This window comes from Elephantulus edwardii, unplaced genomic scaffold, assembly GCF_000299155.1.
Source record: "Elephantulus edwardii isolate Elephantulus edwardi_28Jun2011 unplaced genomic scaffold, EleEdw1.0 scaffold00461, whole genome shotgun sequence".
NCBI classification, from domain to species: domain Eukaryota; kingdom Metazoa; phylum Chordata; class Mammalia; order Macroscelidea; family Macroscelididae; genus Elephantulus; species Elephantulus edwardii.
Genome location: NW_006400211.1, coordinates 300,991 through 314,867, shown reverse-complemented (window position 1 = coordinate 314,867; position 13,877 = coordinate 300,991). Strand labels below are relative to the sequence as shown.

The 13,877-nt window shown below is 42.7% G+C and overlaps 1 protein-coding gene across 1 annotated transcript; it reads left to right on the top strand.

Moving 5' to 3' along the window:
• The first annotated feature begins 207 nt into the window (after positions 1-207).
• On the top strand, positions 208-9,943 carry LOC102870683 (stromal cell-derived factor 1-like). The gene is made up of 4 exons (XM_006902832.1): positions 208-268; positions 3,647-3,764; positions 7,176-7,262; positions 9,850-9,943. The coding sequence occupies exons 1-4, from the start codon at positions 208-210 to the stop codon at positions 9,941-9,943; spliced, it is 360 nt and encodes a 119-aa protein (XP_006902894.1).
• Positions 9,944-13,877: the final 3,934 nt, after the last annotated feature.

Below are 13,877 nucleotides of genomic sequence, written 5' to 3'. Positions count from 1 at the left end.
GCAGTTCCTAAGCGGGTGACTGTCCCACACTAAGCCCTTCAGCCCCAGGCCCGCCCCTTGGCTCGCGCCCGCCCCGCCCCGCCCCTCCCCTCTTTCGCCTCTAAAGTGCCTGGAGTGCACGCCTTTAGTCACTGCACTTTCTCTCTCGGTCCAGTTTCGTCTACGAAGTCCCGTGCAGTGTGTGCGCTGTCTGCCTGCCCCTGCAACATGGACACTAAAACTGTCGCCGTTCTGGCCCTCGTGCTGACTGCACTCTGCCTCAGTGACGGTAAGTGCGATCGGTGCCCAAGGCGCAAGGAGGGACCACGGTTCTGCGCGGCTGCAGTTTGCTCTGTCCGCTCCCGCCCCCTTGTAAACCTAGGAATTCATTCCGCTGCAGCATTGCATTTGGATGGTGAAGGACCGTTGTTGGGGAGCCACGTCCAAACCTGCAAGCCTCGCTGGCATGCGTGCGCCGGAGGTTCTTGTTTCCCTTGCAGGACTCAGATCAGCGAGCATCCGTGGCATCTAGAGCGTGCTGCAGAACCAGGGTGAACAAGAGCACTCCACCTGGAGCGCACAGAATCGCGTCTGGGCCAAGGCCCGCAAGCCACTATCCTCTCGCCCCCAGCTAGTGCCTTCAGCTCCTGGTTCATTTTCCAGAGGCGATGGCCTCCAGGGCTCTGCTGCATATGGTTCCTGAGTTGCAATCGGGTAGTGAATGAGGGAGAGAATGTTATTTCAAAAACTGTGTGGTTGTGGTTGTGGTAGTGTGTTGAGTGCATGCTGCCTTGCCTCCGATACCTGCGAGCCTTTCTGACCCACTCTGGCCTGGCTCCCCAAGCCTTGCGCGCGAACTGGCGGGGCGCAGCTGGTGGACTTGCGCAACCAGCCCGGCTGCACTTCTGCACAGCCCCACAAGTCCAGCTCACTGCTTCCCCTCCTCCTTCTCCTCATCTTGACCCTCCAAGGGTCACCAAGAGAGGCCCAGGGGCCTCTTGGGTCTTGCACACCCCTCGTCAGCCCCCAAACACACCTGCAAACAGGCGCCTTTGTCACCAGGCTGAGGGCTGCCTTTGCATAATGAGCGCTGTAAGCAAAGTTCAATCGCCAAGGCCCGGGGCAACCGGGAATGGTGGTATCCCGTTTCACAGGAGAAAATGGCTCGCTCTCTCTCTCTACTGAAGAGAAAACTTGTTGCCCTATTTCAGGATACCTCTGCTTCAAATAAACTGTTGCCTCTGAACCCAAAATAAAACCAATTCTATCAGGCCCTCCCTCTTTCAGCTGTGAAGTGTCTAAAAGCTTCACAGGGGATTGGAAGATCTTCGGATTCACTCCTAATCTGCTGCCTTTTGGCAGTGGTTTCAGAGAGCTAAAATGGTTTCGGGATCCCGTAAAGAGTTTCAGGCTCTCCCCAGGTGGCTGACCAAAACAAGCGACTGGGCACCAGGTACCCTGGGCTTTTTCCTAGGTTAAACTGTCAGGTTCAGCCACATTCCCAGACCTGACTGGAGCTAGAAGGCTCCAGGCTTTGCTAAAGACAGATCATTCTCTGGGATCTACTTTGGACCCAGGCTGCCTGGTTCTAAGTTGGGAACTGGAGTAGCATCCATCTGGTCAGACACCTGGCTATACAATGGTGGCATCTGAAACGATTGGAAAAATTAATTATATTGATAAAAAAAAGAAAAGCTAGAAGGTGGACATAGCACCATGTTCTCTTGATAAATCACCTAGACATGCAGTCACTTAAAAAAAAAAAATCAACCGAACAAACTGCATTGAAACCTCCTGTTTGGCAAGCATAGAAATGGGTCCTTGGGAGCAGAACTACAAATTGCCTGGGAAGGGATTGGATAATCCCCAGAGTGGCAAGTAGGAGAAAAGCAAAGCCTGTTTTGAGTTAGGAATGTCTCTGATTTCTGGCCTGATCTCAGACTGTTTCTTCATTAACTCCAGAAAGTGACAGCCCCACCACTTTGGACATTCAGAGTTAAAGTGGCTCTGTGGTTGCCTGTCCTGCTTCTCCACTGGATTCTGGCATGGAAGGCAAAATGCAGGGGAAATTATGGGAGAAACACTCTTGTATGAGGAAGTTTTGATAGGAGAACTTCTTCAGTGGTCTAGTGCTAAGGAGTTGTGCTATCAACATGCAGATTCTTCAAATCCACCTACTGCTCTGAGGGGGAAAAAAATGAACAGTTTCCTCTCCGAGATTTATGCCCTCTGAAACTCAGCTTTGAGTCAGTTCTAACTTGATGGCACCTAACAACAACAAGGCCCAGCCAGCAGCCAGAGTCACTTTCCCAGGTGATCTGGTTACACTGACTTCCCCTAGAGGACCCTTTGTGAGGCCCCAGCAATGACTTTTAGGAATTAGATCCATGTAAAAGGAAGGTGGTCCATACTGCTCCCCAGTCAGGCACTGAGCACTTTGGAAAAAAAATGTCCTTCCTGGGTTTCATAGCAGCTTTGCTGTGTCATGAAAGGCTGAGGGGTCTGCTTTCCCTCTGATTTTCCTCTAAATGTTCCTGGACCAAAGGATTCATCAATTGAATTCAGCCTCTAGAAAAGGAGAAGCCTTTTCCCTCCAGGATTTGAGTGACTTCTCCTTCTTTCTTCTCAGAGGTACAGAATTTAACCGCTATCCAAAGTCTGCAAAATGGAATGTTTTGTTTTTAGGTTTTTTTCTCTCTTAAATCTCTGAGTTTAATATTCTCAGACACACATATATTTAATCATTAATATAAAGATCCACAGATCCAAATAATGTGTGGTATTAAGTAGGATTTGGGTAAAATCTGCAGGGGCGGAAGGGGGAGAAAAACCTGCAAAATCTTAACCCCTAGGGCTTGGAATTCTAGACTGGAAGGGTGAATGGTGGGTTTTGCAGAAGCCCCCTGCTAATTTGCACTGAGTGTCAATTATGGCATTTGGAAAATTGGTGAATTGGCAAACAATGATTTTAATAAAATCCAGGAGACAGCAGGCAGGACCCTGGTAAGCAAAGAAAGACACTTGATTGCAGCCCAACTAATCTGCTTGTAGGAAAGTGTTGGGGAGAAGGTGGGCCCGCTGCCTGAGCTCTGGGGACCTCTTGTTAAGAAGCCCTGGGGAGAAAGCTGGTAGGGTAGACTGCAGTTGGGGAAGAGCTGCATTCCTGGGAGCTGCCTTGGGTTGGGGATGAAGTGATCCTAGAGGAGAGAGGGAGGGATTGCGGGAAGGAAGGGTAAGGGACTGACTTGATAGGACTTCCTCCCCGACTTTCCTTTCCTGAATAACCAACCATCTTTTCACTTGTTCCTAAGGAGAGTCTATTTTGCCAAGGAAAATCTGGAAATGTAAAGTACATTTTTTGAAACCATTCTCTGTTCTAATTACAGCTTTTATCTCAATGTATCTAAGAAACAAACTTCTTTCAATCTCTTACCCATCCTATGCCCAGCTACTTTTGTCCTCTTGCTCTGTATATGTTGAATCTCTCCTCAGAATACATCTGCCCAATATAGTCTTTCTCAGAAACACATAGCATTGCTTTTGAGCTTTAACACACTAGCCCTATCCACTTTCTCTTTCATTCCATCTTGGTCTACAGACCCAGACCTTTGTGCATCTCCACAGCTAGCAGAATAACCCTTTGCGTTTCTCTTGTTACTGCTTCTAGGAAAGCCCGTTGGCCTCAGCTACAGATGTCCCTGTCGTTTCTTCGAGAGCCATGTTGCCAGAGCCAACGTCAAGCATCTTAAAATTCTCAACACTCCAAACTGTGCCCTTCAGATAGTGTAAGTATTTTATTTTATTCGTTTTATTTTAGTTGTTGTGTATTACAATTTCTACCTGTGCTGTCTATTAACATTGATTGCATTCTTCTCATGTCACTATCCTGTCTACCCTTTTCCAATTCATTAGCCCATTATTAATATAAATTCAGTGTCTCTTAAGCAGAAAAAACTCCCCTATGCTCTTTTACTCCCACTCCTGGTTTATTTGCTTATTTCATGTGCGTGAGATCATACAGTCCTTGTTCTTTGCATTGTTAACTCAAAGGCAAGTGCTTAAAGTACACCAGTTGTTCCTCAGGAGAAAGAGGGTCAATCTCCTGTGTAATTTATAGCTTCTGAAAACTTGCTGGAAGGCCAACTGTGAGTTAGTTTCAACTCCATATAATGAGATGTATAGAATTTCTCTCTGCATAATGCTTTCAAAATCCATCTTTGTTGTCACATACACTTAATTTCCTTTTCTGACTGAGTAATAAAGATTGTCTAAGTCTTGAACATTACCCTTTAGGAATATTGTCTCTGATAACATATTAACACCTAACTTACAGAGACATTAAAGGTTTAGAAATAATTTGTGTCTAGCATCCAACTTTACACTTAGCATAATTAAAACTAAACCAGCTTCCCTCAACATGAGCCCTTGTGTGCTAAGTAGAACTGAGCTCTATAGTTTTCAGTGACTTGATATCTTTTAAAAGTTGACCCTAGAGTGTCTCTGAGTGGATTAAAACTATTTGGTCAATAGTCAAACACTTCACCATTTGTGCTGCCCAGAGACTCCTTGGCATATTTATAGGCTGTGGCAATACCAGGAAAGGGCACACTTTGTTCCATCGTGCACAGTATCATCTGAGTTGGGGGCTACCATAACAATAATAGAAACTATTATGTGTTATTGTGTGCAGCCGCTCTCTTAAAGCTACCTTCTTCTAGCACAGGGTGGTAGTATGACTAGATACTTCCAGAGAAATGATGGGCTGTCCCCAAGGTTTCTGCCAAAGTCCATTTCAAAAGTCAAATTTTGCTGGTAACAGATATATCTTTCCTGCCTAATTTTGACCTTTGCAGCTGTAAATCAGGGCTTTGAGTCAGTTTGAACCAATTCAAAGTGAAATTAGAATAGACCCGAATTTTTTAATGTACATGAAGTAGAATCTTAAATGGGAAAAATTATAGGAGGAAGCCCTGTAATGAGAGGCTCAGAAAAGAAACCAGCCCTTTAGAAGGTGATACTAGAGACTGGATTATTATCAGAACTATAGAGTGAAATGCGTTAAAAGCAGCTTGATCATCCACCATCTTTGAACCAGGAACCATTGTTTTGTACTCTGTTGATTAAAAGATTTGGTTTCTATTAATGTACATGGTGCCCTTGTTTTCCAAGACAGAAGTTTAAGCTTCTAGTAGGACATTGACCTACAATTTTCCCCATTCTGGTTATGTTCCCAGTTCATCCAAATTTTACAAATTCTGTTCTCTTCTAGTTTTATTTCATTGGCATGACTGAATTGAAAAGAAATAATTTGAAGCTCTGGTCTAAATTAATATTTTATGATGTATCAAAACCTTATAAGATCTAAATTTCAGTTTAAGTTCTCTTTAACATTTGTTAAAACCGCAACATTTTCAACTCATTTGGCTGCATGCCTTTTTGGTTTTGATTCATCTTGCTGGCACCTGTTAACATTTGATTTTCATATTTGTGGAAAACAAAAGAGATCAAAATTATGATTAAATGATGCCTGTCTCACCTTGAGCATAGTAGAGAGAGTCTGGAAGAAATCCAGTGGTTGATCATCTGCACAAATCTTCTACATTTGTATATAAGTCTCCTGAGATGTCTCCATTCTTCAGAAGCTATGCTAGACAGAATGGGCTAAAGAATTAGTAGATGAAAAGAAAGCTGTATGATGACTTATGGTTCAATTACTTTACATTTGAACTTGTTTTACTTCTTTTAAACATTGGATTTTTTTAGCCTTTGCTTCTTGAATGTGTTCATCATTTACACTATATCTTAGGACATTGAAGAGTGAATATTTCTTCTCTTACCTTGCTTAGGATAAAATATTGAATCTCCTGAGAGGAGTATGTTATCAGATACTAGAGTCAGATAGTGTCAATGTGCTTCATAATAGAGATTATGTGAGTTCATGTGTCTAGGGATGTAGCAGAAAGTTTAGGATGACAAATATAATTCTCAGATCCAGGAAAGTACATAATTAATAAACAATGTTACCCATATATAAACAAAGACCCACCTGGTTTCAAACTGTAGTTAGGCTCTGCACAGCCTCACTTGCCACTGAGCAGCTTAAAAAATGTGCAGTGTTCCTCAACTCTTATGCTGCAACTTAGCTATCTTTAGATCTTTAGTAGCTGAGCAGGATTATGGACTGAGAAAAAGAAATTAATGTTTTTCCTGGGAGTTTTCATGCAGGAAAGCTGTGAGTAGAGGTGAAGAGTAAAAGAAAAGTAGTGTCTAGACTAAAAATCAAATGAAATTGTGGAATGTTTAATGAATTGTAAAAAATCTGTTTGGAAACCATTTTCTGGCAGTCCTGCCAGGACTTTCACTCTCCCACCTACATTATCACTAGCCTTGACTGTATTATCACTCAATGTTCATACTATTACTCTTCCATCTTTACTGTCACTGCTCAACTTGCCCTGTCACCTCCACTCATACTGTTACTATCTATTCTACAAAGTGCATAGACTGTTACAGTACTGCCTTACAGATGGCCTGGATCTCCAGGATTATTCTTACTCTGTCTTCTATGTATTATCAAGATAACCTGTAAAAAGTAACTTGTGTCTTTTTTAAATTTAAAAGCCTTAAACATGTCTATAATGCAGATAGTGCCGTGCAGATTCATTCTCCACTCTTTCCTGTTGCCTTCAAGGACCGCTGGCAAACATCTTATCTCCCCCTTCTTCCATATCATCTTTGCATCGTGCATTTGCTCTTTCTTTTTGCCAGCCTTCAAGGACCAGCTCAAATGTCCCCTTACATAAACTTTCCCTGGACTCCCGTGTATGGATTATTTTTTAACTTTTATTATACCTTTACAGTGAAACTTACTACACTGTTAATATTGTGGTTTCCCAGTAGATTTTAAGCTCCTCTAGAATCAGGACCTATCAAGTAGAGCTCCTGGTACCAGTTGTTTTTGATTGCCTTCAAGTCGAGCACAACTCACTGAGACCCTATGAACAAAAGGTTTGAAGACCTACAACTATTGACATTTATCAAAGTTCATAGAGTTTCTGAAGGCATATTGTTTAGAAAGTGGATGCCACTCCTGCTTCCATTAAGGGCTATAAAATGGATAAGAAGTGATCAAATACACAAATTATGAGCTTGCTTTTATCTACTCCCCTGTACACTAGTCTTTTCTGTTTTGGCAGGGCAAGGCTGAAGAACAACAACAGACAAGTGTGTATTGATCCAAAATTAAAGTGGATTCAAGAATACTTGGAGAAAGCTTTAAACAAGTAAGCACAACAGTCAAACAGGATATTCCACTAAATCCACTCGAGGAAAAACTAAAACCGTATGAGAAACAAAAGGGAAAAATTTTGGGGAAGCATGGCCTGAATCATAAGGACCAAGTATACCTATGGGATAAAGCACTGACCTGGGAATGGTCTCGAGGTTTGCCCAGTGTATACACACATGCATTTATAGTATATGGTACGATATTGCAGCTTGTATCTATGTCCATTCCTTTGTATGTTGAATCCTTTCTAACTGGGGTTTTTCTAAGACATTATATTACCTAAACAGTATTTCTCATCACTCAGCCCTCTCATTATCATTATCATCATCATTTTTAGATCAATGATTACTTCAAAATCTGTTTTGCAGTTTCTTTTCTTCTTTCCTGGAGAGTCTACGAGCATAGTCAGACTGACAGTCTGCAGGGAACTAAAAATGTCTCATTTCTCCAGACAGAGGGTGCTCCTGGATGGTGCACCCCTTCTGGAATTGCTTCCCTGTTCAGGTACTGACTCAGTACTTAGGCAAAAGCCACGAGCCTCACTCCTATGTCAAATTCAGTTATTGGATCTGTAATTCCACCACAGAAATCCTCAATGATGGAGAATGTGCTCAGAGAATCTCCCTGGTCTTCTTGTCTCTCCCTGACCCCACGAGCATGCTTTCATCTTGCTTCTGCTTCTTATTTCTATAGCCTGATCAGATACCACAGCAGTGGGAAAGAGGGAGATCACAGGTCTCACCTATGATCCCTCTCCTTCCTCTCTCCACCCCTCTTCCCTGGACCCTCTGTGAGAACATTTGGGGGCTTCCTTTTAAAATAGAACTGCCCCACTCCTTGGGGACAGGAAATTATGTCCATACTTTTCCATAAAAGACAAGTCTTTGTGGAATCAAATGCAATTTTACATTTAAGAGCTTGCTTTGAGGAATTTGGTTTCGGTGATTGCCTCTGATAAAAGCTCATGTATGCCATTGAGGCCCTGCAAACTCTGAGGTTTCTCAAATCAGAAGTATACAAACATAAAAATAAATAAATTTAACAGTACCTTGCCACTAATCAGAAATGCTGGCAAGATGAAATGACTGTTGCATAAATGGAATCCACAGATGGTCCTAGTGGTGTTTGTAATTTTTTTAAGGCAATTTTTTCTTAAATATATTTTCTATGCACATTTTTTGTTGTTACTGTAGAAAACAAATATACTTCAGAATATATTTATAGTCAAACAAGTCATATATTTGAAGTGGAGCCATACAAATGTCAGTAGGTTACCTTCCTCTAGTATCTGAAACTACTGGCAATTTGTAAAGAAATATATATATATTATATATATATAAATGTGAAAGCTGTTTTTTAATGTTAGCCATAGAGTAATTTTTCACTTGTGTTAAGATTGTATTCAATGTGATCTTATATGCACTAGCAATAAAATGCTAATGGTTTCATGGTATAAACCTCCTACTGTATGTGGGGATTTATTTATCTGACACGAACTTCATTAGTTTGTAGAAAGGGAACTCATATCATTCCTGAAGTTTATAAAAATAAGCTGGCCTGCCAATCATTTGCCTTATGTCCCCTTGGCTGAGTTTTTAAGTGAATGACAGCACAGGGATTTTTCTGATGAGCAGCTTGGATTTTTTTGCTCAAGTTTTTGTGACTCTCTCCAACCCAATGAAAATGACAGTACTAGTTTCTAATGATCAATATTTGATTCACTAATTCCTCTCCCCCAATTTCCTTCTCCTTGGTGCTCCTAACACCCCATGTAATCTCCAGAAACTCAACCTTAGTAATATCCAGCTTTCCCATTTTACCACGTAAAAATCTGATGACTCCAGCCCATGGTTAATTCCAAGCTTTCACAGGAGCAGGTGGCCTCATCCCATAAATCACTAAATACTATCCAGCTTGAATCATCTTAATGTGACAGTCATGAGCCAGTTGCTCTAATAAGACTATGCTAACCTACTTTCTCTTTGCTCTCCAGAACAATCCCAGTCTTTCCCGGTAGGTGGTCATGGAGTCATCCAGGAAGGAGAAGGTGGCATTAGGTTGTCTTCTTTCTCCTCTCCTGAATGACTGACCAAACCACATTCCTCCCAACTCTAAAAAGCTTTTGTTTTTTAAATTTTTTAAATTTGCAAAGTGGAGGTTTTTGTTTTTTTTTTTCGGTAAAGAAGAGAATTCAACTCTGCACTGAGAAAGCTATTTCTTCAGAAAGAAGACCAATTTTGCAAGAGCATGTGTGAATAGGGGTGGGTTAGAAGACTGGCCACATGGCTTTAAATATGAATCCTTTGCCCTTGTTGGGAATGACAGAACATGGCAGGAACCAGGGGAAGATGGGAAGATACTCAAGTTTATAATTACTTCATGGCTGTTACGGATGCCCACTTAACAGGTTTTCTTAATTGAGGGCACCTTCTAATTTTTTCGAACGGGTTACACAATGCCCAGGGACTTCCGGGCATGAGACTGAAAGCAGAGTTAAATTTATGTGTGGGCCAGTATTAAATAGATTGAGAGAAGCTCTGTTTATTTCAACATTATTAATGGTTCTACTAATTTTATCTAAGGGGGCGCAGAGAAGAAAAAATGGGGAAAAAAGAAAAGATAGGAAAAAAGAAGCGACAGAAGAAGAGAAAGGCTGCTCAGAAAAGGAAAAACTAGTTATCTGCCATCTCGAGACGGACCGCATGCACTCTGCCCTTGCCTCTTCCAGCGCTTTGTAAAACTTGCCTCTGACTCCCCTTCCCAGCGGCCTGCCTGTCTCTTGGGGTAGGTTCTCAGACTTTCATGGTGGGAGCAGTGCTTTGTCACTCTCCTATCTGCCTCGGCCCTTCTTGGTCTGCTAAATTATTAAGAATGTAGTTGTGCAGACACTGGATTGAGTTATGTGACAGAGGCTACGGCTCATGACTGTCTAAAGTGGCCAGTGTTTCCAGAACACCAGGGTCTTCTCTGTGCTCCTTTTCTAAGCAGGCTGCATCTAGACACTCACACAGCACCAGGCACTTGCAGTTTGTATGCCATGGACCCAACTTGCTAGCAAAGGCAGCCTCATACCCCTTCTCTTCCTAGTGGGCACCCCTGCCATGGCCTTCAGAGTTGGAGTGGTGGCAGCCCCATGTGAAGCATCATGTACTCTGTCTCTGACACCTGACTGTGGCTTACCAGTACCCATTGGCTGGTCCTCCCTCACTTTGTCACCACTTAAAGGGAAGAACATCAGCTCTCCTTTACTAACCTGCAAGTGTGTATAAACAGCTCTGCCTCAGTGTGGTGGTGATAGGAGCAGATCCCGAATTTCCAGAAAGCAGGTGTGAATATATTTCTCAGGAATTCTCTTCCCAGAGCAAATCTTGCAGATTCTTTAAGATGGAGCCCTGATCTGAGAGAGTCTCCAAGGCTCTGGACACAGCTGTCTTGGTCCTCATCCCTAGGAAACAGTTACTTAAAATGAACATGATTTAAGTTCCAGAACATACCTTTATCCATATAAATTTATATCTGAGTGTGATTTCTTGCCAAACTTCTCTGACTTGTGAGATAGCCCCTGGTTTGAATGGTGGGAGGAAAATAGCTGGATGAGGCACTCCAGAAATGATATATATGAAGAAAGACCCTTTGAATTTCTTGAGTCTTCATTCCACCCTTACCTCAAACTCACATTCTTCCCTGTATACTTCATTCTAATTATTCTAAATGTTGCAGAGAAGTAAGATGCTGGGGAAAAGAGAGGAGGAATTTCAGTAACATTAAACCTCAGAGTTAGTTGCTGGCCTACGATTCTGACCCAGGAGCAGGTGTCCCCTCACACTGTGCATGCTGGGTGTAGTTACATCAGTGAACACTTAAAGCCATTCCTTTTCTTCTTTGACCAGATGGGTTGCTATTGGCACAGAGGGACATTTGTCCCTTTCACCTGGATGGCTATCAGTGGGGTGCTAACTGGTTGGCAGACCCCTGGCATTAGTCAGGTCCTCCCTTACTCCCCTGAGTCTCAGGAAGGCAACGGAAGTTCCATACCCTGGGTCTTTGGCTGGTTAGTCCTACCCTTACAAAAGAACCCTGGGGAAGGCCACCTTCATGTGCCCAGTCACCATCGGTTCTTACCTATGAGTAAATCTCCATATAGCACGTATATGCTCAGTGCCTAGAACATGGTGGCAGGAGCATCTTGTTGAGCTGTTTGCCCAACAGGAGGTAAGCTAATGCTGTCCCTAAGGTGACCAACCAAGGCTTTAGCTATGCCCCCCTGGGAAATACCACCTCAGTCCCATCCACATGTTGGGGATCTGGTGCTGATTTTCAAGGACCAAAAAAGACTGGACCCTGTGTCAAGAATTTTAGTGAAAGTTTCACTTTGCTTATATATGGCTCTTCTGGCCCTGGTCATCTTCTTGGTCTGCAATTTTCCTCAGCAGCTTATGAAACTTGAAAATAGTGGTAAATCTGGCCAGGGATGCATAAAGCAGCCAGAATTTGATTCTGTGGTGAGAGTGAAACCTGAATATGGTGCAGGGCTGTCATGATGCCCTACTGAATCTCCTGTTCCTCCAGACTGCTGTTCTCTGGCTCACCCTCTTGTTGAGGCCTGGTGGTAATCATTGACATCATCTAGAAGATGCTGGGGGGATTTGATAGTGGGAAGCAGTTGGAAGTATCTCTTTCATGAGAGGGCTTTCCAGAGGCCCAGCTCCAGGCCTCCTGAGCAGACCCTCAAGCTCTGGAATGCAAGACTGCCCAGGATGGAAGCCTAGGAGCTAACTGGCCCCCAGGTTTGGTGTAAGTATGAGTCTCTCTGGCTGATCACATTCTCTCAGGCAGAGAGTATGTCAGCAGTAAAAAAATTGTATGCTTTTTTTGTTTGTTTGTTTTTGTGGCCCTGTCTTGTTATTTGGTGTTGCCTATCCTCACATTATCTTCATGCTGTTGTCTGTAGCCCAATTTTTGGGCTTTCTCTGCTCACATCTTTGCCTTTCATCTCACCTTCCATCCCATTTTTCTTTCTGTTTCTACCATGGTTGTCTCTTTCAGTAGTTTCCTCACTCTGTTCAGGGCCTCTGAAGGGAGACAAATGGCGTGTGATTTTGAAGTACTGTACTGTTTGAGGATCCATAGAACTTTACAGGCAGCTACTTACATTGGAACAGGAGGCTCTGAAGTGGCAGCTTTGTTCAACAGATCCCACAGGTGGATATGTCACTGGTTGAAATCTGCCTTAACGGTGTTTTACTCTGTTCTTTGTTAACAGGAGGTTCAAGATGTGAGAGGTGCAGGTTGAGTAAGACGCCTGAGGAAACCTTACAGTGAGAACCCAGATCTGAAAACCAGTGTTAGGAAAGGGCTTTCTGCTACTTTCCCCTACCGCCAAAGTCAAGGCTATTTGCATTTCCACGGGCTTTATTTTGCACAAACTACCTTACTTTCACTTCGGATTATGTAGCAAAATATACGATGTTTATTTCTCATTTAATGTGATAATCAAATGTCACTGGTGACAGATAGGAACTTATCTTACTTGCTTTATTATGATATCTCTCCCATGGAACCCCTAGACAGACTGGGTTCCTGAGTTGTCTATCTCTATGTATGAACTGTACTCAGCTGAGACATCAGCATGTGGGGAAGCATTGCCAATATGTGTTATGCCCTAGAATGGAGAGACATCACAAAATCTTGTGGGGTGCCAGTACCAATCAGCAGGGGGAACTATAGCAAAGACTGACATGTGCTGCATGAGATAGTGAGAGGTTAGATTCTAGAAGCTGATACTTGAAGCTAACCCCTTTCTCCAAATGAGAGCAGAGGTCTAGCTGCATCAGGAAGGATGCCTCCTCCCTGAACTGAAACAAGAGTATGAGGCTAGAGCAAGGCAAGAAGCATCCCTTACTCCGACCTGTCATCTATATCCCATCATGTCCTTCTCATCATTCTCGCTCTCATCCATCATCATCTGTCTCCAAGAATGCTTCATAACACTGGAAAAGGATGCATTCAAGAACAAAACTTTCATTTACACTGAACACCAAGAAGCAAATAAAAATGTCTTGTCTTACCAGGTCCTGAAAATACTGTGCACATATATGTTTTCTTTGGAATATTGTCCATTGTCCAATCCTGTGTGTTTGTTTGAAACCAACGTTCCTTCCCTGGATAGTATCTTGGTTAGCTGGTATTGTTTGTTCTTTGTATGCAAAGGCTGAGAGTCAGGAGATGCCCTGGGGGTCTTTTCACTCTGTTTCCTGTTAGAGCTGTGGTCCTTTGGGTTTGGATTTTCTTGGTGCCCCCACTGACCACAAAACCCTCAGGAATCAGCAGAGTTCATAGGCAGCAGTACATGACCCATGAGGATCCTGCCCTGCAAGATTTAGATAGGTAATGATATTTTTAAAACAATGTCTTAGAAGTAAAAATGAGAGAACTCTAAACTATTTTTTACTTAACAAGCAAAAAACCTAGCTCACAATCTTGGACCTGAAGATTCTTTCTCAATTAAAATTGAAATTTGTCCTTTTTTCATCACATGGAAACTCCATCATCTCTAACTTTACAAAAACCTGAATGGTCTCTACTGTCACATCATTTACTTCTAGAAGGG